The sequence below is a fragment of the Octopus bimaculoides genome, chromosome 20 (genome assembly GCF_046866305.1).
Source record: "Octopus bimaculoides isolate indiv1 chromosome 20, ASM4686630v1, whole genome shotgun sequence".
Lineage (NCBI taxonomy): Eukaryota > Metazoa > Mollusca > Cephalopoda > Octopoda > Octopodidae > Octopus > Octopus bimaculoides.
The window spans coordinates 5,359,235-5,386,451 of record NC_142947.1 but is presented as its reverse complement, the minus strand read 5'-3'; the positions used below and the strand labels follow the sequence as shown (position 1 = coordinate 5,386,451).

At 38.5% G+C, this 27,217-nt stretch overlaps 1 protein-coding gene across 7 annotated transcripts in view; it reads left to right on the top strand.

Moving 5' to 3' along the window:
* LOC106877552 (uncharacterized) overlaps positions 1 to 27,217 on the top strand; it is a 66,661-nt gene that overhangs the window by 17,805 nt on the left and 21,639 nt on the right. For 4 of the 7 annotated variants that reach the window (XM_014926485.3, XM_052975160.2, XM_014926486.3 and 1 more), the window contains exon 2: positions 19,575 to 19,688. In XM_014926485.3, the coding sequence (XP_014781971.2) occupies positions 19,580 to 19,688 (109 nt within the window). In that variant the 5' untranslated portion in view covers positions 19,575 to 19,579. Of the gene's footprint in view, positions 1 to 19,574; positions 19,689 to 24,788; positions 26,330 to 27,217 lie in introns of those variants that run through there. The other 3 variants (XM_014926484.3, XM_014926483.3, XM_089338682.1) reach the window with 2 other exon arrangements.

Below are 27,217 nucleotides of genomic sequence, written 5' to 3'. Positions count from 1 at the left end.
TTTTCGGCGTTTAGGATTAGGGTTAGGATTACTGTTGGGATTAGGGTTACGCCGAAAACGGGTGGTATGCGTATTCTTTACCTCCGCTAAATTTTCTACCAAGAAACAAATTGTAATCTTTTAATCTATAATTTTCATAAAGTATATAATTATATTTAAAACATATTGGCTAAGGATGGTATTGTTTGATCCAATATAATAACAGTGATTGCACCAGATTCGCCCAGTGATGATGAAACCAGAATTCCGAGATTCAGTTTTCCTTCGTTTAATGCTAAAACTTTCGTTAAGCATCATTCGCTTCGAACAAGATGTTCCTCTAGAGATGAGAGGCAGAGAAATTTGCTTTTCCCTTTCTCGGTTAAGGCCTTATGTTTATTATGAAACCTGTTACGGGTTATATTTGCGCTACAGTACTACCCGTGCTGCTATGATTAACAATGCCTGTGTTTACTTCCTGATATTGTTATTAACAAGCAAAGGTAAACGAGCCAGCGAGAAAGTTTCTACACGATCCCTCGACCTGCTAGACTTAGCAACCGAGTCTCCCATAGTCACACGTTATTATCGTAAAAGGAGGGGCATGCTGAACGAAGCAGTCCTAAATAAACTCCATTCAGGGCCGCCTTAACACCAGAGCCTTCAAAGCAATGCACTGCGGTTTCTAATATTCATTAATTGACAGCCACATTATATATAGAATTAATATCGAGCCCCTAGACGTGTGGGTAGGACAGCCTTTGGGGCATCATAGGCCTCCCCAGGCAAATCAATGCACTGAGCCCTAAATATCTATCGATAGCAAGCTATAACATACATATATCAGAATTGGATCCCTAGATCCGTGAGGTCCCTGGGCAACCGTCCAGTGTGGTTATGCCTTAAGACAGCACTGCCCGCGGGGGACCCAAGCCTTAAGATAGCAATGACTATATTTGAATGAAAAAGAAAACGGGTTGGTCATAGTCGGAACGCTTTTAATCATGTCGGTTCCGTAGGGACCGATCTGGAGTTCAATAAACGCCTGTATTGCCGTGGTTGTCGCTGTCCCCAGGTCAGCCGTGATTGAGTATATCTATTATTAAAGGCATTGGCCATTCTGTTTCTTAGGGATATCTAGGACTACAATGTTTCGTGTGACCTCTTGATGACGGTAGGGATGTGAAGAAGGAGTTTGGCTGCTATGTCTGGCCGGCCCTTCATTGGGTTAGCCGTGATTGAGAACCTATGAGAAATAACAATTGGATGTAGTCACACCCAGCCGTCAAAAATAAGAAACCTACATGTTCTTAGAAAGGACGGTGGTCACTGTTGGAAGGCTTTTTGGATCAAAGATCCTGTGGATATCAAGGGATAGAGCGTTAATCAGCAACAACAATATTCAACCAAATGTTGTTGCATGAAATTCTGCTCCCTAATTCAAGATATGAATTCAATCACATCCTTTCATCTTAATCTAGTAAAGCAACATCTGACCAATGAGGAAGTTTTTATGTGGTCTCTCGTTCTGCTAGAAATCGCAGCTAAATATCTCTCAAGTTACACCATTATACACTGTCTAAAAAAAGAAGAAAAAGAAACAAGACGGAATGGTCACAGTTGGAATGCCGTTGGTCATAGACCTGCTTTGTCACTGTTGAGTTGCGTGGCTCAACAACTGCAACAAGGAAGGACTCGTTATATAATCTCCCAAATCCACTCTGAATCAAAGGACAAGATTGTTACTGCTCTTCGGTGAGTTACAAACCGGAATGCACATGATTCATTTTCCTAACCATTTCAATAAATATTTAAACTTAGAAATAATTAAATTATAATTTGATTAGTGAAGAAAAGCAAAGACAATTAGCAGAAAGAGGGAATTGACGATATGAAAAAAAAAAAGAAGAAAAAAACGGCTACATTCTCTGGAATTTTGGCAACTTTTTCAGTGTGGCTTTTTTACGTTTCCTTTCGTCATTCAGGAAGGAAATGAAAAGGCAAATATATATATTTTTTAAATAATGAAACAAAAACCACCACAAAAAACATATTTTTAATGTTAAGTACAAAGAAAAAAAGACAAAACAAAAGCTCGATTTTGTTCGGCGGCTCCAGGACGGTGGCGGTGAGCAAAAGTTGCTTCTTTCTTTTATTGTGAAAGGACATGATTTGAGGTGATTTATTTCTAGCAGATCGAACGACCGCGTTGAGGTTCCGTCTTCGATCCGATCGAGTTTGTGTAATTGTTTGAACAGTAATGAAATAGTTTTGAAAACAGTCTTGTTAGTAATGTAAATAATGATAGTGTTGGTGGAGACTGGAGACAGCTTTTCTGGACGAGAAAGTGTTACAAGTTTGGTGAAAACTGTTTGCTGACGGAATTGATTGAATTTCAGTTTAGGAGTGGGAGGTTTTAGCTAATAGAATAGATATGAAGATACTGGCACAGAAAATTGAGAAATATGTCGAAACGGCAACTCGCCCGATTCATTTCCATCACTGCTGATTGTAAACTACTCACATTTAGGTTTATTTATATCTATATATTCAATGGCGTATATTTATATACACTCACTGGGGTGTTAAGTCAGGCAGGAGGGCGAGACGATCGGTTGCTCTGCGAACTGGAATATCAGCTCGAAGCCTATCATCCGTTATTCCTCGCTAACAAGTCATTGAGGTTGCGTCTTTTATGGCTGTACATACTAGAAACTACAGCATAACTCCTACAAACCACACCATACCGACTTATGAAAAGAAGGACACATTGCCTGATGTAGTCCGAGCTACATAAAGGGATGGGTTGGATGCAATGTCTTGATTATAGGTCATGCTCTACTAAGAAGGCAAAACCTGGAGTTAAGCTAGAAACTATGTTGAAGGGTTGAACCAACAACAGATCTTTTATGTGGTAACTCAACATGCTAGAAACAATAGCCAAATCTCCTTCAGATTATACCTTGCTACCTTAAAAAAGAAAGTACAATTTAGATCGTGTAGTCCTAGATATATAATCTCGGCAACCCTTCGGTATTGGTCTCCAGAGTGTCGTTGTGAGACGATGTCATTCACCCTATTTTTCAGTCTCGCCTCTTTATCTGTCATGAAGGGAAGTTGTGTGGGTGAATGACGTCGTGTACCAATACCGAAAGATTGCTGTTTCTGACACAGGCACAATGTCCGAAAAGGATGAAAGGCGGAATTGTCGTGGGCGGGATTTCAACTCAAAATGTCAAGAGATTATCTTCGACGCTTTCCGGATTCTGTCAATCCATCACCAGAGGGATTTCCCAATCCCTTTTAATTCAACTGATGCTGCAATACACAGTGATTCCGATCTGTCCTGCAATGTCCTGCGATCCTTTGCTTCTCGTTCTTTCTCAGTCCGTCGTATAGAATCAATTCCACCAACTTCTCTTTCTTCATGTTTTCTGAATATAATCCTCTGCATTCCTATAGAATAGAGTCAGAAATGATCTAACACACCAAAACCCCGTAATTTCTTCGGATAATATTTAAATCTGTTTTAAGGGGGGAAATAATGGCTAGCAATTTTGGCTCCACCCATTTTTTTTTTTTCGATTTTTATTAAATAAGTGTTTGGCATAATTTTGAAGAATCGTAATCTCAGATGTTAAAAACTTTAGATCCGAGAAAAAAGTTTCAAAAGAATGTAAAAACTAAAAGATTACCGAAAAGCGGGAGCAACCCTGACATTTTTTGGTGCAAAATCGTAAAACATAGCAGAAGGTAAGGCTGTTTTAGCCGGCAAGATAGTTTCCGACTATTTTGTTTCGGAATGTCCCTTATCTTCCCATTCTGACACATCTGACTGACTCCTTTGTCTTTTAATTAATTCAGTCTGACCCTTTCTGACCTCTCCCCGAAAATACCTGAAATATTACCACCACCACCACCACCACTACTACTAAATGCCTGAAATACTACTACCACCACCACCGACGCCGTATCGCCTGCCCTCTCCTCCATACATCGTGATATTTAAAAGAGTTAGTATTGTCAGGGATATTGTTTGTCACTATTGTTGTTCTTGTTACGATGTTGGTGGTAGCATTCTTTATTGTAATGATGATGGTGGTGGTGGTGGTGATGGTGTTGGTGGTGGGGAAAGGACGAGTGTAGTCGCGGGTGGATTTCACATTTCTGGAACCATTTCATTTCACGGTCTTCGAAAATATTTGAATGTCACAACCTCCCATTTTCCAATTTATTATAAATCTCGGACCTTCTGTTTGAATGAAGACGTTTATTTATTACAAGGACCCCCCCCTCCAAAAAAACCCTCGTTCCCCTTCCTCCCTTTCCTCTGTCCCTCAGTAGAAGAAAAATCAATGTTGCGTCCAGGTTGAGGAAAATCACACACACTACCGCTAAGTTGTCTCCCCCCTCGTTTTTGGCCATAGTTATTTTAGATTATGACGTTTTCTTTTCCTTATGAGTCTATTAAGTAAAACGTCTTGATTCGTTCTCTGTATTAAATATGTTAAAATTGAATTTACAAGTTCTTTGTTAGTTGAGGCTACAAACGGGTTTCAGTGCTACAGTGTAAAACATTAGCTCGGTACGTGACCGCACACACACACACACAAAATGTCGTTACATAATCTAGACCAGAAGCTTTACACCGCACCGTTGCATCTCTATTCATTTACGACAAAGTGCTGTGTAACTATCCTGGGATCTATTTTAAAACGGGGGCACCAGTTTTCATTTATGTTTTATGTAGTGTTTTTGGTACCGAAAGACTTTCAAACTTCGTATACTTATCTATTTTGTGTTATAGAACAGAAAAAAAATTTTGTATTCGAATTTATTTCATGTAAAAAATTGTCTTATTTCGATAATTTCTACTAATCACTGACGTCTATTCAGTTGAAAACAGTTAGCGCTGTAACGGTGTATATCGTATTAATCCCCTAACCCTAACTAGACTGTTAACCGTAACCCTAACCCTAACCCTAACTCTAGAATCCGAACTCTAAAATTGTTACACACATAGATACGCACAGCGTAATTTATTATATAAACAATATATGTGTATAAATTACGATTAAACCGGATGAAATATGTCACAGGGAATAACATTTTTATGACTGCCCAGCAGTAACTCTATTCAGCTGAATAGACGTCAGTGATTGGTTGAAATTACAGAAATACGACAACTTTAACATGGAATAACTTGCGAATTCCTTTTTTTTTTTTGTTAAGAAGACTAAGAGTAAAAGATGTTTTATATGACACATTCTACCAGTGTCCCAAGTTTCAAAGTGTTTCGTTAGTGTTTCGTTAAGAAAATACTGGTGCCCCCGTTTTAAAATAGATCCCTATCCTGAATTTTAATGCTCCTTTGTGTGTGTGCATCTCAAGTTTGGTTGAATTATAGTTGACAGCAGAGACACAGATGCATTGGTGAAATGAGTGGGGAGCTAGAAATGGCATGTTAGATAATTTCTGACTCTGTTCTACAGAAGTAATAAGACGGAAAACATCAACAGCGGAATAAAGAGAGCTCAAACAATCTTTCCAATGTGTTCACACTCACACACACACAAAGTTGTCACTGTAATGTCACATTCTACAACCGAATGCCGTCTAACTGACGCCAACATACTGTCTACTCTACCACATGGAGCATACAGTGAAATACCTTATGTCGCTAAGATAATTAAAAACCCACGTCACCAACAGTGGCCTAAATATTCTCACCTTGAAACCATTTTAAATATCTTTTAAATTCTGTAAACTTTCATTCTAAAGTCAGGGTATCAAAATCATTTCACCAACTTCAATGGTTGGTCCTGTGTATGCTACATAATACAGGGAAACATGTTTCGGGCGAGAGCCGTTACAAAATTATATAGTCAATGAGAAGTAACAATGGTGGAAGCAGTTTATTCACAACACCCAAAACTGCAAAACCTCTTTGCAGTTCCGCTAAAAACATATGGACATACACACACGCAGACGCGGGCGCACTTGCAAAAAATACTTAGGCTCAGTTTAGGGGACCACCTTCTAGCCAAAGGTATCATAGGCATAGCTGCATAATTTAGTTTTCCTAATGCACAACGCGTATCCTTTCCCCTCAAATTCTGAACTTCAGACTTTGTTAGAACACGCTAAGGTTCTTATCCGTTATTTGTAAGAAATAACACGGGAAAGTCATAAGCTTTTATTAACTTTATAACATGTTCCGGATTTCGGGAATAAGTCATTTTTAATCCCGCAATCCGTGGATAAGCAAAATGTCTGTAAAACTATAATACCTACTGACTTGTAACTTAGGAATTCTATTACGACAAAGGCACACAGCATGCCCACTCTGAACCTTTGATAATGACATACAGAGCTCGGCTTAGACTGAGCTATGATATGAGTAGATTTGCTTGTTCATACCTGAATGTACACATACCCTTCGGGGAGGGGGGATGTAGGTATCACAGATCCAAGAGAAACTACTCTTCCTGTCAATGCTGTTGTTATACTCTAGCTTACAGGATATGTACCCATGCTTTGCTTTTTGTTGGCGCGATGCCTGCTTCTCCTCCGAGATTGTGTTTACGTAGGCCAGTTCAGCCTCCTTTGAGTCACATGAGACAGTTGTATCCTCAGAGTACCGGCACAGGAGTCCTTCTCCAACTCTGAAGATGTTGTTGCTCTCACTTTTGAATATGCACGAAATGTTCAGCAGATGTTGTGTGAGTGATACAATGCAACATTCGAAGGCTGTCTGAACTGACCTCATGCCGTTGGTGCTAGGACTGGCATTGCGAAAGTAGCGAAATATGATCTCGTTTAAAAAAAAAAAGGCAGATAGCTCTGAGATCCATGTTTTTGGAAATCTACAGAAGTGTGTGTGTGTGTGTGTGTGTGTGTGGTCTAGAGTTAGACGTTTGAAGTTCTTATATAACCTAAGTATCGACACTCGTCTCGGTGTTATATAGCTTAATAAATGATTTCTCTTCCCACGTCCTCCCTCACCACACATTCGAAGATAGTGTCACGAAACTATTAAGCTTTTATCTCTGACGGTGTCTATAAACTCCAGGCCACGCCCAACCCTACGGCTTCTATAAAACTTTCAAAAGGTTGAAAGAATGCTGTTGCACTTTTAATGTTTTAGCCGTGCATGGGACAGGCTTGGAATGTGTCATCGATGCGTGTTACGTAACAGAGACATGTCAGGGCAAGGATTTGTGCTAAGTCACAGCACGTGCTGTTATTTAAGCCTCGTCTCAGTCTTATATAACTTAGTAAACGGTTTCTCTTCCAGGGTTCCTACTAAACCTTTTCGTGGACCTTCCTTCTCAGAACGTCGTCTCTATAAAAATCTTCTACCTGCTCATGTTGTTGTTGTTGTTGTTGTTGTTGTTTAACTCCACTTCCAACAACGAACATCTCGACTGGAGATTATATAACCAGTGTGTCTGTTCTCCTTTTTGAGACGGAAGGAGATTTGACTGCTGTTTCTAGCCTGTCGAGCGATCAGATATAGGGTCCTTCGTTGGCTTGTCTCATCTAGCCGTGTTTTCTTTTTCTCTCTCTCCACATCTAATTGTTTTGCCATACCAACACAAGTCTCCGCCCCCTCACTTTCTTTCCTCATAACTTAAAAAATATGGATATTTTTTTTTATGAAATTTTCAAATGGTGTAGATTATGCTTAAATCGGAATTTAATACGAAAGGGGGAAAAAAAGGTGGGCTCGCATGTATATTTATTGACACACATCACAATGTTTTTCGAAATTTCAAGTTTCATTTTGTGATATGCGTCAGAAAGTAAGTGTGCGAGTCCACCATTTTTTTTTTTGTATTAAATTGATATAATTGTAATATACTCCATTTTAAAGTTATTTATAGAAAATATTAAAAAATATCCATCTTTCAAAAAAGTTATGAGGAAACAAAGTCGGGTGTGCCGTTGTTTTAAGGGACCTAAATTGAACCAGTGGGGTGTAGGGTCTGTACTCGAAGGCCACTTTCGTGTGGTCGCTGAACTCAAAGGAGAGACACCCCAATGCGGCTGGCCACACAGAGGAGCCAACCCACTACGTCAGTCTCCCTAGTCCGTGAGGTTCAGCGGAGACCCTAAATTCAGTCTTTTTTTTTTCCCCCTCAGATCAAACCGCCAAAGAAAAAAGAAAAGAAGAAAAGCTAAAATTCCTTGTAAGAAAAATCAAAAAAGAACTCTTCTCATTGTTTTTTTTCCTTTTCCCATCGACATCTAAAAATTTCTAAACTTCACAAAAAATATATTTTGCTAACGTAGACCATCATTATCACATTATCCAGAGTCTGTTGATGTTTAGATGGCATGGGTCTGCACTAAATCAACAGACCAATGATGAAAGCCATATGCCCAAGGTGCCATGCAGTGGAACTGAACTAGGAAGCATGTGGTTGGGAAGCAAACTTATTATCACACCCGTACCTACAAAGAATTATGCAAGTCTGAGATCTTTTTTGTGCTTTTTGTCATGTTGATGAGTTCACAGGAATTATTTTCCATGGGAGATTTACAACTGAAGGTTATTGATGGTGGTGGTGGGGGATCTTAATGTTAATCACAAATTGGTCAGTTCTGGAATATAGGCCAAGGCCTAATGTTAGAATTGAAGACTAACCAGTCTTGTTGATTGGTGTGTGTGTGTGTGTGTGACAAGTGCTAGCCAGGTATTTGTACGGCTCTTATTCAACTCTCCTCTCCAACAACCTTCACTTCTCTCAGAAATATTTGTCCATGTACATTATTATTATTATTATTTCTTATTTATCAGATCTTTTATTCACTTTCTTTCCTGATATGCTTAATGCTTCAGTAAACCTCTTTCTATGTTAAGCATCCAACTCTTTCATGGCCATATTCTTAATGTTGGTGTGTTTGTAATAAATTCTGGAAAGAATTTGTTTGCATTTAGTAAAAAGATCCACATTTCTTTCTCGGTTTTAAGCAGATGTTTGTGCCATGTATTAGCCTCAAGGACCTCAAATACCTTCAATCAGAGAGGGTTTTCTCGCAAAGAATCAGAGGTAGTTTTAGGTGGGATTGCACAAAAAGAGGGTAAGCATGTGCTGGGACCCTAAAACAAACCCAGCAATTATTTCTTTGCCTCCCTCTCAATCTATTTAAGTAATATTCAATACTTTACACCTGTTCAACTCCACCACCACCACCAACAGTTGACCACTACCTTATCCTGGATCCATCCCCCCCCCCGTCCTTGTACATGTCCCTCCCCCTCTCCTCTTCTCTCTCCTTAACTCTTTAATCTTTCTGCCACTTTAATCAACGTGTTCGAAATTCTTGTCGCACCTGTTACGCTGACTTCTCTGCTCCTTGTTATTTGTATTAATGTCTTTGGTTTTAAATCTCCCACAAATTTCCATATTCACACCCACACGCACACACATGATGGGCTTCCTTCAGTTTCTGTCTGCTAGATCCATTCACAAGGCTTTGGTCAGCCTGGGGCTATAGCAGAAGACACTTGCCCAATGTGCTGCACATTGGGGCTGAACCCAAGACCACATGTTTGAGAAGCAAACTTCATAACCACACAGCCACCCAAAATTCAGATTTAGGATTTGAGGTCAGAATATTGGTGCATGAAACTGGCTATTGTTGGGCCTTTCCTTCATCGTTTGACCATTCCTGTCACCCATCACTGCTTCCATCAACACAGCAGAATGCCGACCCCTTGGCAATAAGATTCTTTGATTAGGAAGATGGATAATAAAACAGAATTGGAAACAAAGTTCTCTGTCTCTTTATTTTTCTAATTGAATAAAGAAGAGAAAAGAATTGCTATTTTTGCTAGAAATCTTTAATTACTGTTGCACTAATTAAGGTTCTAATTACAACTGTATTTAATTTGGGACACTGACTGACGTAGCAACTGAATTTCTGATTCGAAAATCCCTGTCATTAACTGTTGACAAGTTCCTCCACATCTTCCTCCCACTCTCTCAGAGCTGCACCATCCACTTCACCCCACCCTACCACTACTTGGTGACCACCTCCACTCCACCTCTCCACTCCCCTCCTTTGACTTTGCTGAAACAAAAATACCAAATTGACCAGACTTAATGCTACGTTCCACTCTTCCTCGGTGTCTTATACATACACATACATAGCTGTATGTGTATGTGATGTGTGTGTGTGTGTATGCATGTATTTGTGTGTGCATGTGTCTATGCATGTATGTGTGTGCACATTTGTGTGTATTATATATATATATATATATATATATATATATATAGATAGATGTAGTTTTCCAAAGTCACCCCCCTCCTATCAAAATAAAAACAACCAATCAGCAAACTCAGACTTATTTGCTGCTGTATTGATAGGAAAGGAAGTGGTGGAGGAGGGAAATAATTATTTGTGTTTAATTGTTCCTAATTGTTTAGTGTAATTAATTGCCTTATTAGGTTGTATTTCATGTGGGTGGGGGTGGGAGTGAGGATCACTCAGTACAGTCTGAATCTTCATTGCAAGAAACCAGGATCACCCTAGCAACAGTGAACCAGGCAAGCTACTTAAACTTTTACAGTACCATCCCACTCCTGAGAGTGTTCCGGGTCCTGTGATACCAATCTCCTACTTTAAAGTGATCTAAATTAAACCATTTCAATAAAATTCCACATTAGATTATGTCCCAGGCACCAGTTTAATAATGACAGTTGTTTCAATAAAATTCTTCATTATTCCCAAACTGAAATAAAACAAAGGCAGAGTCTTTCAATGGAAGTCTGCTGACAAAAGAATTAAACAAGGAAGCATCACCTGGTGCCGTTGTTTAGCTGCAGTTCTCTGTTCTTCACTGAATGGAATTAGGATCAAAAGTATTCCAACCATGGCTATCCCATTATTTTAGAAATATCTTGGATTTCCTAATTTAACATGGTGCAGGTTTGATTTGAATGAGATTTGGCTGCTATTTCTAGCAAGTTGTGTGAGACTGTAGAGATACTATCAATGGCATTCCAGCCATGACCATCCCATCTTTTAGAGGTGTCCAGACAGCATAAACTGTTTCCCTTCTTTTCTTTAAACTTGGCTGCTATTTCTAACAGATATATAGAAGGAGTAACTGCAATGGTTTGTAGTACAATGTATATATGGTTGAAGCCTGTGAGTGGTGGTGGTGGTGGTGGTGTGTATGATAATAGGAGAAGGTCATCATCATAATAGGAAAACTAAGAAAGGAGTGGCAAGGTTGGATCTTAGGATGTTGGACCCAGTCTGTTTAGAGGAGAAGTATTATATTCTTACAGCAAAATTAATTTATTCTGCTTTGTGCATTTTCTAACCCTAACCTCTGTCTTTTATGATCTGCCATTGCATGTCTTAGGCAAGTGAGACACAAGTGAGATGTGGGTTACTATGAAGAGGACAGAGCATTGATTGGCTACGGCACAAGGGGCCATGGCAAGATCCATGCTAGGAATCTCATTACCAAAGCATATTCAAAATGAAGCAAATAATTCAAGAGCAGAACAAAGGCTCAAGACATGCCATGGTTGGAGCCCAGAATCTGTCCCCTTAATCTTTCAAAAAGGCTTTTATGAGAGTCAAGTTGGGAAGTTGCAGACACTTCTTTAACTCTAGATCCACAGATGTTCCTAGTCCTGTTTACAGCTAGAGTGTCATCACAGACTGGATCAAACAGGATTGATATTCAGGCTTTCCAGCTTCCCAAACTTCTTATCAAATATCTGATCAATCACCACAAACAATCAATCAGTCAACAGATCAGTAGACCTTTGTATTTATTGACCTCTCAAGGGCTTTCTGAAATTATCTTCCTTACAGCCACTTCTTGATAAGACATTGTACTGAATACCTACTCAATTCAAGCATTAACACAATTATGATGAGTGGTTGGCGTTAGGAAGGGCATCCAGCTGTAGAAACTCTGCCAAATTAGATTGGAGCCTGGTGTTGCCATCCGGTTTCACCAGTCCTCAGTCAAATCGTCCAACCCATGCTAGCATGGAAAGCGGACGTTAAACGATGATGATGATGATGATGATATAAACATTATTTGGCGGAGAGAAAAATCATTTTGATTATGACCTTTCATCCAAAGTGACAGATTGGACATGTGGAGCATTGTCGCATTGAATAAATCACTTCATAAGGGGTTTTGCTTATATAACTGAGCCTCTTATATAAGCTCCTTCTTATCTTGTTGACACCAATGTTGGAGAATAATATAGAAAGGATTAATCTGCCAAGGTAAATCTATTTTAGGGTTAAAACAAGAAACTGAGGACATTGCTGAATGCTTTGAATCAGCAAGAATTATGTCGGGGTGGGTGGGGGTGGAGAGGAGATTCTGTTTCTTTAATCAGATGCCCTTCCTGTTGCTGGCTTTCACCAGTTTCCAGTCAAGATAATATTTCTTGATGGATGGTCATGTTTTCATGGAGAGACAGGGACAATGTTTGTATAACTGTGACATTTGCTTCTATAATTATTGCATGATGTCAAAACAAGTAGACCTTAGACACCCACACACATACACCCACACGCACGGTGCAGAACCTACACCAATTCACCTTTCTAGTTAAATGTTACAGGGGCAAACTTGATGCTAACGGAAAAAAAAAATAATAGTAGTAAAAACCTTAAACACATGATAATGGTGTCTGCATTTAGTTAACTTCACTAATGCTACACCAGGGGCTGTATGAAACATGAAAGATTTTTCTGTGTAGATGTACACACACACACACACACACACACACACTTATGCAGGTTTGGCAATGTAAACAGGAAAATAGAATTCAAAACATGAGAGAGAAAGAGCATGTATATATGCTTTATTAATATTTGGCAGAAGTTTCTGAGTGACTCAAGAGCTGAGAGTTTTGTGTATCTGAGTGCCAGCTCATGAAACTTTCAGTGCTTAAGTCACTCTGTTACTTCTGCCAAATACTAATAAAAATTATATATATATATATACATATATATATATATATATATATATATATATATATATATATATATATATATATATATATACTTGCCTAAGATGTCATGCATCCTGAAACCACGTGGCTGGGTGGCAAACTTAACAATGTACCCGTCACATTGAGATAATTTCTTTTTCTCACACTTTTTAGCCTTTTAAAACTGTTTTCAAAAGAAAGAGAAAACATTAAAGAGTTAAAGAGAAAACTTCATCCCAGATTATGAAATCGATCAAAGCCAAAATATTTGACATTGAAATTTCCTTCTTTGAATACACTTTAAAAGGTTCTCTGTGTGTTTTTCACTTTTAAAGAAAACTCAGCAAAAAATTTCCCACAACTTGCACAGAAATCACATTCTTTTCCCCACCTAATTCCCACGACTTGTTTTCTGCTTCTTACATCACTTCCCTTTCTCTTTGTCATTTTCAGATCTTTGTTTCTATGTTTACATATTTATTTATTCAAATTCTATAAATTATTGTTAAAAGAAAGAACAAAGTAGCTTGAGAGATCAGTTATTTTATTAGTAACACCTTTATGATAGATTAATAATAGTTATGTTGTGTGTGTGTGTGTGTGTGTGTGTGTGTAACTGGTTAGGTGACTAACATAGGATGGGAAAGAAACAATGAGAAGAGAAAGCTTTGTTTTGTTTTTTGTGTGCGTGTTACGTCAGTTGAAGAGATGAGAATCTTACATTGGCAATGAGAGTTCAGTTGTCTTTGGTTATTTTATTCTCAGGGAGTGGGGAGATTTCCAAACAATTTATATAGAAATGTGAGAATAAAAAAAAATAACGAGGGTTATTTTATTACGCAAACACACACGCACACACACATACATATCACATCATCAGCATTTGACATCTGTTCTTCAAGCTGGAATGGGTTGGACAGATTGGCAGGTGCTGGTCATCTGATGAACTGCACCAGGCTCCAATTGCCTCAGCCTAACCCACACCCCACCAGTGCTTTCCTCACTCTCACCTCCCCCACCTCCCAACACCACACCACGCTACACCATACCACACAACACATCATATCACAACACACTACCACGCGCACACCAGCACTGACCAATTCCCATCCCCACATTTTCACACCTACACATACACACATGCATGCGTCAAGATCACCAACATTTTCTTACACACGCGCACCCTCGTTTTGGGATCACTACCACTTTGTTATCTCCCCTACTTCTTAACTCTCCTGTGTGAATCATCTGTCCGGCATTCGCCATGATAGATCGCTAACAACGACACACATTTTTTTTCTCGTCTTGTTTCTTTCTGTGGAAGAGCATAGGCTCAAAACATTAAAGACTTTTTCAATTCCTGAACGTTACACTAATACATCTGTTTGTTTTCTACATCACCTGTCTTCATCTTTTGTTTTTTTTGTTTTTTTTGTGAATTCTTCCTCTCTCTCTCTCTCTCTTTCTCTCTCTCTCTCTCTCTCTCTCTCTCTCTCTCTCTCTCTCTATATATATATATATATATATATATATATATATATATATATATATACATACACATATACATACATGTAGCATAGCTGTTCACACACAGGCCTTTCACTCTGAGGGAGAGGCCCTTTGTTACCAGCAAAGGTAGGAGCTCTCTGAACTTTGCCCAGCCTAATCTTATTCTGACAGCTATGCTCTCAGATCATCCACCTCCACTACTAACTTGATCACCTAGGCGACGGAAGCTATCTACTACCTCTAGCTTATCCACCTAGCAGTTGATGGAATCTATTTTCTGCACATTTTCAACGTTTACTGTACCTGTGCATCTTCCACACATAAAAGCTATTTCCCCTCTTAACCTTCCTCTGATATTGCTGCACTTTTTATGTGTTCAAAGCTTACACTGGGTGCATCTTACAGAGTTACTACCCACACCTTTTCCACCGATCAAGCAGGGCTGTCTACCTGGAGGGACTTGTCTGATTTGTCTGCCTTCCTGCTTACTAAGACTTTGCTTTTTGCTAGGTTAACTCTTTCATTCTAGACCTTGCTTCCATACCTGGAACAACTTCTCTAATTCTGGTAGTGAGTCAGCTATAAGAACAAGGCCATCAGCATAGAGAAGCTCCCAGGGGTAGCCTGTCTTAAATTCCTCTGTTATTGTCTGGAGGAGTATGATGAACAAGAGGGAGGCTTAGGACCAATCCTTGCTGATCCCTTTCTTGTACCCTGAATTCTTCCCTGTTCTCGTTGCCAATCCTCACCTTACCGGTAGTGTCTTTATACATGGCTTGTACAGCTCTCACCAGCCACTCATCTATCCCTAGTTTCCACATTGACCATTAGGTAAGAGATCAGAGGACCCTGACAAAAGCCTTCTCCAAGTCAACAGAAACCAATTTGGTTTAGAGGTTTATCTTTGGCTAGGTATTTCTCCTGCAGCTGCCTCACCAGAAATATAGCATCAGTGGTGTGTTTCCCTGGCACAAAACCAAACTGCATCTCATCTAGATTAACTCTCTCCCTAATTGGTTGGGCTATGACTCTCTCTGTTACTTTCATCACCTGATCCAGCAATTTGATACCTCTGTAATTATTTCTATCTAAGGTATCACCTTTACCTTTGTAGCAGGTGCCTATCATTAGGTATGACTCCTTTGTGAATCACGTGATTTACAATATGGGTAACTAGGCCATAATGCAGATATTTTAAGCATCTCAACAGTGATTCCCAATTGGCCGGGGGGGGGGGGGGGATTTCCACCTCTTCATGCCCTTAATTGCTTTATCTACCAAGGTACTGTCAATTTGGGTAGCTGGTCACTCAATTCGGTTAACATTTAGCAGACTCTCCTCCGTGCATTCATTTTCTACATTCAGCAGTCTTTCATAATGGCATTTCCAAGCCATTTTCTTTGCAGAATCATTAAACGCAAACACACCATCATCCATGCAGACACATTTCTCCCCTGCGACATCACGGTTTTCTCTCACACACTGTCCTGCAATCCCGAATAATAACAGCAGCAGCAGCAGCAATTGTTTTGTTGCCAGAAAGGAGAGATGTCTAGCATTCTGGGAAGAACTCCTTTGTATGTATGTTGGAGGGAGGAAGAGAAGGAGAGAGGTCATTAGGTGTGTGGCTATGTGAGTAGACAGGGAAGGTATTTATAGAGGTAAGGAGGTATTTTGGATGGAAGACAGGAAAGCAGGAAGGATAGGTTTTGGAATTAAGGTGTGGCATTAGTCTACACAAATATGACGATTCTAAGTTAACCCAGAAATATAATAAAATGAAGTAAAAGCAAACATGTGGCACTTTTACACATTCCCCGAGCACAATGTCAATATTTCAAAGAATACAAGATTTAATTGAATTATCTTTAATATACATAGCACTGGTTGTTGGAAGAAGGGTGGGTGTCCCCACTTGTGTGTGCGTGAGTGCATCACAACAGAAGGTATAAAGTAAAGTTGTCTCTGTTAGGATTTGAACACTGTAAAAAGGACGGGGGGGGGACAACTAAATGCTGGCTGTGAAGAATATTAATTGATTCTCTTTTTTTTGTTTTTGTGTTTCACGTGACCCACGCCATCTTTCTGGGGTGGGGAGAAAAACGGTGCCCACCCACACAACGAAGAATGAATTGAACAAATTCAAACTCATTTAAAACTTTTGGCTCTGGCTTCTCCAGCGCATCAACTACGATTTAATAATAATAATAATAATAATTATTATTATTATTATTATTATTATTATTATTATTATTATTAATATTATTAATATTATTATTATTATTATTTAATCATGAAAATACATTTCCAACTACACTTGAATTACACGTATGAAAGCTGCTGCTTCTGCAGCCACTACTACTATTACTACTGCTGTTGCCGCTGCTGTCACGATATTGTTATAGTCGCCATTATTTAAATACATTGTAGAGGCGCAATGGCCCAGTGGTTAGGGCAGCAGACTCGCGGTTTCGATTGCCTGACCTAGCGTTGTGAGTGTTTATTGAACAAAAACACCTAAATCTCCACGAGGCTCCGGCAGGGGGCGGTGACGAACCCTGCTGTACTCTTTCACCACAACTTTCTCTCACTCTTTTTTCCTGTTTCTGTTGTACCTGTAATTCAAAGGGGCCAGCCTTGTCACATTTGCTAATTCTTTCCACTTGCACGTTAATTTCGTGAGCAGACTGTTCCAGTCATCGGATCAAATGGAACCCTCGTCGTTGTAACCGACGGAATGTCACGATTTAAATACATTGTTTGCTCCTTGAGAAGTAAAGATTACTGTTTTTGCTTTAGGTGGGGGTAGAACATGACGTTCGTTTCACTCCATGACCAGATCTGATGTTCGTTGGAGTTTGTCATAGGAGAACGACAATAATAAACACATCGCTTCCTCCAAACAAATAACATATCTGTCACACATAAAGGCACTTAGAATGTTATTATATAGAGATTAAGGAACATCCACGAGTACTCGTTGCTTCACCGGACACATATGTGTTTAGAATAAGTGAAAGTGCGTGGATCAAGGTCTTCAGCTCTAGATCCTAAGGTCGTGAGTTCGATTCCTGGTGGTTGGCTGTGTCCTTCAGTAAGACGCTTTATTTCATGTTATTCCAGTCCACCCAGCTGATAAAAATGAGTTGTACCAGTATTTCAAGGAGCCAGCTTTGTCACGCTAAGTCTTCTTGAAAACTACGTTGAGGGTACATGTGTCTGTGGAGTGCTCAGCCACTTACCCGTTAATTTTATGAGTAAGCTGTTTTGTTGATTCGATCAACTGGGACCCTCATCGTCGTAACCGACGGAGTGCCAGTTTATGTATTTACATGTGTGTGTATATACCTGTAACACACATATTCTCTCCTTTCTGTCGCTCTCTCTCTCTCTCATACACACAGAAATACCTATCATATTTCTCTTCCCCCTTATCAATAAAATTCCATAAGTCCACCTATCCCCTCCCTCCCTCCAACCTTCCTCCACTCCCAGATTTTTCGTTAAGCGATAATTTTCATGGAATAAAGTTGCTCTACTTTTCAACACCGCCTACACACAACACCCACCAATAAACGAACGAGATTAGTTCCCTTTATGTTCTGAGTTCAAATCACGCTTGCGTCGACTGGCTTTCATTCTTTCAAAATTGATGATTACATATTGGGAAATACTGACGTAGATATCATCAACTAATGGCTCCTTACCAAACGTGTGAACCTGTGTCCCTGTAAGGAAGCACTTTAAACATTACGAATGGTTAAACCCACGTCATTTCCTTGTGAATTCTGGTAGTTAACCGCAGTTTACAATCGTCTTGTTGCTGCAGCTAACCTTTAAGTCAGCCGTGACAGTCTAATCACTATATTTAAAAGCATAATCTGTCTGGAAATACATCATAAGATGCATTATTTTCTTTTTAAAAACAAGTTTGCAATTTTAGATTCAACTGTTATTTTAGCAGATCGAACGGACTAATAGAAGTATTTTGTTCTTCGATATCATAGTATATTTTCAGGGGAAAGAACTCTACTTTCAATTTGGCTTTTATTAGTGAGTTATTTCCCATAACATAATTAAGGGGAAATAATTAGGATGTAACTTATTGACTAGCTCCTGGTTGATCAGGATTATGTTGCTTTTGGTTTTATTTCCTTCCTATCTACAGAGAATAGACATCTTTTAAAATTGTTGGTGCAATAAGGCAATAATGATTACGCAGCATGCGGCTTGTGAGTGTTGGTTGAATAGGAGACCGATCAAGACAAGTCTTAGAAAGATTCTCAATTTAGAGCATCAACCGAAATAGAGTTTACTGAAATGTGTTTGTTTTACAAAGTCAGTCGCATAATATGTATCGTAGAAAGTGTTCATACAGTTCACGCACCTCTGTACATGGGTGTGGAGGCTTGTAGATTATTGGTTGGGGTATGGCACTCATAATAATAATAATATCAATAAATACCTTAGGAATGAGAACCCAGGTTCGAAATTTCCCCAAGACACCTGATGAAGGCTGGAGAGTATATCAGCTGAAACGTTGTGTTCATGACAAACAAGATGAGGACAAATATGCGTCACATGTAAATAATGTATATGTGTATGTATATATATATATATGTGTGTGTATATATGTATATGTGTGTACATATGTGTGTATATATGTGTATGTACATTTGTATATAAATGTATGTATATATATGTGTATGTATATATGTGTATGTATATATATATGTGTTTGTGTATATATATATGTGTTTGTGTGTGTGTGTATATATATATATATATATATGTGTGTGTGTGTGTGTGTGTGTGTGTGTGTGTGTGTGTGTATATATACATGTATACATACATATGTCTATATAAAACTGACATTTCCGATCATAAAATGGTATCATTTGAGCATAGGGGTCGTTGTGATTGACTTAGACTTTCCCTTAAAATTACCTGCTTTCAAGCCAAGTCCTTTTAGGTATTATCGGACTCAATATATTTCAAGATCCTTGTTTTTTTTTCATTTTTTTAAGGGTCTTTTTAATAGACTTTTCTCTTATCATTTCTCACTTTTTCTTTTGCTTAACTCAAATACTTTTTCTTTTGCAGCCAACATGCTGGAACACAGACCTGCCAAGATTGCTGTGATCGTTGTCACTCTAATAATATTCATTGTGACAGCTGTCCTAAATGCTTATGCCAGCCAACCTGATAGCAGTTCGGGTAAGACAAACACTTTGACTCTTCAACCCTGTGCCTCTCACTGCATACATTATATCTCATGCATACATTATATCTTTACAGTCCATATATGCATATATTAAATTACAGCTATAACAGAAATATATTAAATCATATACACCTTCATCATCATCATCATTCCTCATGATCACATGGGTCAGACGAGAGTATGTTGGGGCAAAGATTTCTGTGGCTGGATGCTTGCAAGGCATTTATTTACAGCCAGTGATTATGCATACAGAAAAGGAGAAATACAAACTCACTCACACAAAGAAACATGGATTCACACACACACACACAATAGGCTTCTTTCAGTTTCTGTCAACCAAATCCACTCACAGTGCTTTGGTCAGTCTGGAAATATAGTAGAAGATACCTGTCTAAGGTGCCACGCAGTGGGCTTGAACCTCAGACCATTTGGTTGGGAATTGAAGTCCTTAACCACACAACCATGCCTGCTGTACCTACATTCATATATCTGCCAATGTGTCCAGCCCATCCTGTCATGGGTTGGACATGTTGACACAGAATCCCGTGAATCCAAGGTCTCCATTTGGCCCCCACTGACTGCTTCTGCATGGTTTCTATGTGTGCATACTTTTTCTAATACCAACCATTTTCATGTATACCAGCTGCTCATTTTGGGTCACCAACACTTCACATATATGTATATATACATGTACATACAAGACACACACACACCAATGTGCACATACATGCATGTGTGTATGCTTATCAATGCAGTCTATATTATAACTCGTAAACTTATTTGCATGTCTGTATGTTGGCATGTTTTTGTCTAAATCTATTTCACAGCACAATGGAGTGTTTGTTGTTGTTGCTGTTGTTGTTGTATAGCATTGGCTCTGTTCTGATCAAGGAAGGACATTTTTATGTGGTTGTCTGGCTTGTAAGAAATTGCAGTCAAATCTTCCTCGAATACTACCCTACCGCTTTCAAAGTCAGTCAGATATACAGGATGAACTAATTTATGCCATTTAGAATGGAGATGAGAAGTCTGTACCAAATCTCCCTTTTATCTGAAGTTTTCAACTAAGCTAAACAAAAACAGGTTTGACTTGTTAAAAATCCCATGAATTTACCTGTGAAAAGAGAGACAACTAAAATATATTTTGACTCATTTTCTTCTGTCTGTCTGTGTCGCCCCTACATTCTCCTTCTGTGTGTGTGTGTGTGTGCATTTGTTTGTGTGTGTGTGCATGTGTTTGTGTGTGTGAGAGAGAGAGAGAGAGAGAGAGATTGCTTCTTTCTTTTATAATGTGACCAAACTACTTTAAAAATTAATTATGACTAAGGCGGCACCGTTTGGTCATTAATATAATGTAGAATGTGCCTCGACTGTGTGTGTTTTGTTTGTTTGTATCAATCAACCAGTCATCACCATCTTTGTTTCAATGTTCACTTTTCCATACTTACATGAGTCAGACAGAATTTGTTGAGGCAGATTTTGTACAGGTGGATGGCCTTGCTGTCACCAACCCTCACCTGTTTCCAAGTAAAGTAATATTTTTCTATGACCAGACATGTTTTCACAGAATACCACAAATGAAGGATCCGCGTTTACAATTATACAGCAAATGTCCAGGACTCAGTAAGACACACACACATGCGCACGTGTATGTGCATGGCTGCATGGTTACACATACCATGTGTTTAGCCATGTCCTTTTATATCAAACCAAGATTTGGGACATTTGCTGAACAGAGATCCCTGAAATATGAAATAGTAGTGGGAGTGATATAAATGATTTTTTAAAAACACTTGGAGGGTAATGCTGCAGCATGGCCACAGTTGAGTTCCTGAAAGGATTCTAAAGAAGGTGTTTGAAAGTTGAGGCAAGAATGACTCAAACGACCTTTGGCCATTTGATATGGCTCGCTCTTCTGCTATGGTGTCAGTATAACATCTGCCAGAGAAAAGCATCAAGGCAATTAATAAGGATAATGATAATTATTATTTCTATTCTAGGCACAAGGCCTTGGGGGAAGGAGGCTAGTGGATTATATCGACACCAGTGCGTAACTGGTACTTATTTCATCGACCCCCGTAAGGATGAAAGGTAAAATCGACCTCGGCGCAATTTGAACTCAGAACATAAAGACAGACGAAATGCTGCTAAGGATTTTGTCCGGCGCAGTAACAATTCTATAGGCTCGCTGCCTTAAAATAATAATAATAATAATAATAATAATAATATGCTAGCGGAAAGTTTTGGTTTAATGATCTTTTAGTTTCCAGATAAAACAAACGTCCATTCAGGTATGTAATGGGACACAACAAAGGGACATGCATGACAGAATGACGTTTGCGTGAAACACAAAACACATGGTCGATCGTCTTTCTGAATCCTTGCCTTTCATCTCGTCAATCTGAAACAAGGGGAGTAATTACAGGTCTAAACAAGTGATTAAGGGAGACGACTGTGATAGTCTTCGTCTTTGCCGGTGATGTGATTATCAATGTGTTAGACATTAGATTTTTTTCAGACAGTTAAGATTTACAAAGCCTTTTTAGAGAGTAGAATGGCATTAACCTTTTGGAAGGAATTTCACAAATTGTGTGTAGGCTTTGCACACTTATTAAAGCCTACACACAATTTGTGAAATTCCTTCCTAAAGGTTAGTGCCATTCTACTCACTAAAAACTTTTTTCTTAATCTTAACTTTTTGAAAAAAATCTTTCTCTAAATATATCATCATCATCGTCGTCGTCGTTTAACGTCCGCTTTCCATGCCGGCATGGGTTGGACGGTTTGACTGAGGACTGGCAAGCCAGAAGGCTGCACCAGGCTCCAATCTGATCTGGCAACGTTTCTACAGCCCTTCCTGGTTTTGGTTTATTAATTAGAATCCTTTCAGTGGTTGCATTATTTTGATGATATCCTTCGATCCAGATCCGTCAGCTATGCCAGGCAAAATAAAATGTTTTGTGCCATTTCGTTTGTCTTCCCATTCTGAGTTCAAATTCTACCAAGCTTGACTTTACCTTTCAGGGTCAATAAGTACCAGTTGCACACTGGGGTTGATGTAATCAACTTCTCCCCTCCCCAAACTTGCTGGCCTTGTGCCAAAATTTGAAACCAATATCATCACTTCCAGGTTTTGTTGTGTTTGTGTTTTGTATTAGGTGGTTGGGGAGGTGTTTTTTTTATTTCGTTTTGTTTTAATAACTCCATAATGTGGTTAGTATAAAAAAAAGAGGTAAGTTCTTACTTGACAAGCTGAGACTACAATACGGTTTCAATTCCCAGCCAAGGACAGTTCAGTCCACTATGTTTATATTGTCCATGGAAAAGAAAAAAATTTCAACATTTCTCTCACACAGCCCTCTTTTTTCAAAACTTAATAACAGACATCTGTCTGTCTCTGATATTAAAAGAAGTCAGGATTCTAACAATGGCAGCAATAAACAAAAAACAATAAAAAAAAACAATGTATTTTTGACTGTTGCTGTTGTTAAAGTAACGTTTGATTCCTGTTGGCATTGGTTTAAGATATCTTCTTCCTCTCATGATGTAAATGGTCTTTGTGTTATTTTTCCTTTGGCCCTTTCTAGATTATAGGATAGGAAAGTTTAGGATGTTAAGGGTTAATACTGCTTCAGTTGCAGATACCAGATAATTTACCATGTTAAGCTACCCTTTCTGTACCCAAATATGTCCACTAACATTCTCCAAGCCATATTGACTGGATCCATCCATACATTGGATCTAAAGAGACTTGTATTTCTTCATTAAAATCTTTCAAGTCCAGCTTTCTAACCCTTTTGATGCCCTTTGAAAACCCCTGTTTAACTTTTGAACTCCTTCCTATTCCATGTAAATAAATGAAAATGCTTTATCTAGCTTCCTAACCCCTTTTCTGTGGCTTGACTAACTAAACCTGCTCACTTTCCATTCTTCCATTCAGCTGCTCACATCACAATCATCTGAACACCCAAATCTGGCTGGTTCGGTCAGTGCAGAGGCTGTAGGTCCAATGGGTTTCTAATGTGAGAAACTCTGAACTAATATTATTAATTTATAAAGAATGAACTAAGAGACAACTTTTGAGTTTCCTCTTGAAGGAAATGATACTGCTGTTATGTGGATGAAGATCCAAACATTCCAAAGTAAAAACAAACAAGAGAGAAAATCCCACCTGCAACAAAGATACCACCAGGTGGCAGTAGTATGACTGGACAAGTGTTCTATCATAGCCTTGGGTTGACCAGTGCCTTGTGAGTAGAATTTGGTGACAGAAATTGTGAAAAGCCTTTCACATATGCATGTGTTCTATCTTCTGCCAATTTATAAAAACAAAACGTGTAAATGTTGGCAAGAAAATCAATGAACTTGTGCTTTTGAACAAAAATACCTTGTGATATTTGTTGAGTTTCACAGTTACTCCCTTGTCACTCTTACCATTGGAAATGGAGTAAACCAATGGCCTCTTGCAAACCTCTGACCAACGATGCTATTGGCCAACAAATGGGCTATAAAATATAGACTTCAAAATAGTAGATTGCCATAGTAAATCCCATCCCAAAGTAGACCTTGCACGATTAATTTCTCCCTAATCTTAAAACAGATGAGCTGCAGAAATGCTAGGTCTTACGGTTGAGGTTAATTCATATAAAGAGCTAATAACTTACTTGAAAGAAGCAGAACAAAACCCTTCTCTCCAAGAACCAGTTCTTGATGTTGTTCCACCTTAGGTTGCATCTGGTGGAGCAGACATATAATTGAAGGTTTTCCACTCATGATCATTCTGCCTTTCCAGATATAGTTTATTTTGGACTACATTAATCCAATATAACCCTCACATATTGTTTTTTTTTTAATAATAGTTTGACTTAGAATAAAGAAATAATAGATATATTTCAAGAAATGTTCCCTTTTACAGCATTTAAAAATTCTCAAAAGCTTTCAGAATGTATCATAAAAAATTCTGTAAAATACAGAATAAAATACGTTTTCGCTTTTCCGTTTCAGCTCTGAAATCCTTGTCCACCTCTGACCTGTCTAACCCCTATTTAATTTTGCTTCTTCTTTAACCTACTAACCACCTCTTCCCTTTCCAGGTATCTACACTACATCCATTCGCAATGTTTCTAATGTCTACGCTACAGGATTCTCGCCTGCAAACTGGACTTTCAATCTTTGGTATGCCGTTTACATGTGGACGGCTGCTTGGCTTCTCTTCTGTGTATCTACAATCTGTACTGTGAGCGGCAATAGTTACCTCTACCTCGAACCCGATGTGTTTCCCTCTAAGTTCTATCTGATCTTTGCCGTTACCCTCTGCCTCAACATCAGCTGGTTCATCCTTTATGACCGATCCTTCTTCATTGCTAGCTTCTTTGTCGCACTTACCATGACTGTCTTCTCTTTCACCACCCTCGGCATATCGATCTACTATCTCTATCTATATGCGAACACACTCATTAAAAACAGCTTTGGCACTCAGGCCTGTCTCATCCAGCTGCTCGTCCATAATGGTATTGCCTTCTTTGGCACCTGGGTCACCTTGTTGATGCACATGAATCTGGACATAGCCCTACACTACAGATGGGAGGTGAGCCGTTACATCAGCGACCTGGTTCCGCTTTGCATCCTGGTTGTTCTCATAGTCACCTGGTTCACCTTGGACATAGCCATCTTCGACACCTTCACCCGATATCTGCTCAGCCCTTACGTCATGTTGGTGATTGTCTTCTCTGGGGTCGTTCATAAACAAGTCGATGTAAACAGCATCGACAGAATTGGGATTGTTGTTCTGGTGATGCTAATTCTTAGTTCTGTGACTTTAGTGACCAAATTTCTCTTCATGATCTGGAGGCATTTCAATGGCCCACAGACTAGTCTCTCTGTGTAAAATCTCATGACTACTGAAACATGGAAAATAAGATTTGTTTTTCTCAATTTTAATTTTAAAATAACTGAAAAAGGACAATCATTCAATTATTAAGGTTTCAACAAAATTTGTGAAATTCTATCTATATTTTTACTGAATTCCATTAATTTTTCCTATTATTATTATTATTATTATTATTATTATTATTATTATTATTATTATTATTAAGGTGGTGAGCTGGCAGAATCATTAGCACGCTGGACGAAATGCTTAGCGGTATTTTGCCCATTGCTATATTCTGAGTTCAAATTCCAGCAAGGTCGACTTGGCCTTTCATCCTTTTGGAGTCGATAAAATAAGTACCAATTGAGTACTGGGGGCGATGTAAATGACTTACCCCACCTTCCCCAAGCAAAAATTTGAAATTATTTATTATTATTATTATTATTATTATTATTATTAAGCTGGCAGAATTGTTAGCATATCAGACCAAAAATGCTTAACAACATTTCTTCCAGCTCTTTACATTCCAAATTCAAATTCCACCAAAGTCGACTTTGCCTTTTTTTTTTTGCCTTTTGGGGTCAATAAAATCTGTACCAGTTTTCTACTGGGATTGAATGTAATTGATTTACCCCATCTCCCCTAATATTGCTGTACTTCTACCAAGATTTGAAACAATTATTGTTATTATTATTATGATTATTATTATTATTAATGCTGTTTTATTTTTTTTTTAGTAAATAAATATAAAATAAACCTCCCAAATCTTGAACTTGTGTATTTTTGTGACAAATTAGTTTGTTATTATTGAAGTGGCTGCTTTTAATATTGTTGCAGTTGTTTTGGTTGTCTGCTATAAATTAAGGTTTTTTTTTGCTATGCAGACAATAAGATTCTGTGTGTGTGTGTGTGTGTGTGTGTACACATAATGTTACTGGTTACTGATATTGGTTACATGTTATTGTTGTTGTTGTGCATGTTGGACTGCTGTTTTCTTATCTGCTTCTGTAGTATTGATATTGTTTTATGCATGTTTGTTCAGTAGTTGTGTCATATACATGCATGTATGCATGCACACATATTCATGTGTGGACTTTCTTTTTCTAATTTACTCTGCAAACTACACTTTGGATTGTTCAACAGTTTGATTTGTGAAGTTAGGGCAGCCTTGATGAAAGGCATTTAACATTGAGGAGCTGTGTTACCTCTTGATAGTAGAGGTAGCTTTGAGGAATATGTCAGCTGAAATATAGGAACATTTTGAGGAGCAAAAATGGCTAGTAAATTTATATCAAAAAAGGAGAAAATGCTTTGAGAATTTTATGAATAAAAAGAAAATATTTTTACAATTTCATCTAAATATGCTACCGGTTTCAATTCTTTTAAACCAATTTAGTCATGCTGTAAGAAGAAATTACTATTTCATATATTTGGGAAGTCCACTTGTTTTTCTTACAAAATTCTCATGGTATTGGTTGTTGTTTCCTTCTGATGGCTGCTGGATTGTGAGATATATATATAAAGCTATAAAGTGACTCAAATTCTGAGAGTGTCATGCATGGCATTTATGATCAGTGTAATGTATGAAACCCTCAGCCCAGTCAGTTAACCCCAGGCCAATCTAAGCTACGTAATTTGCTAGATGGAAAGTGA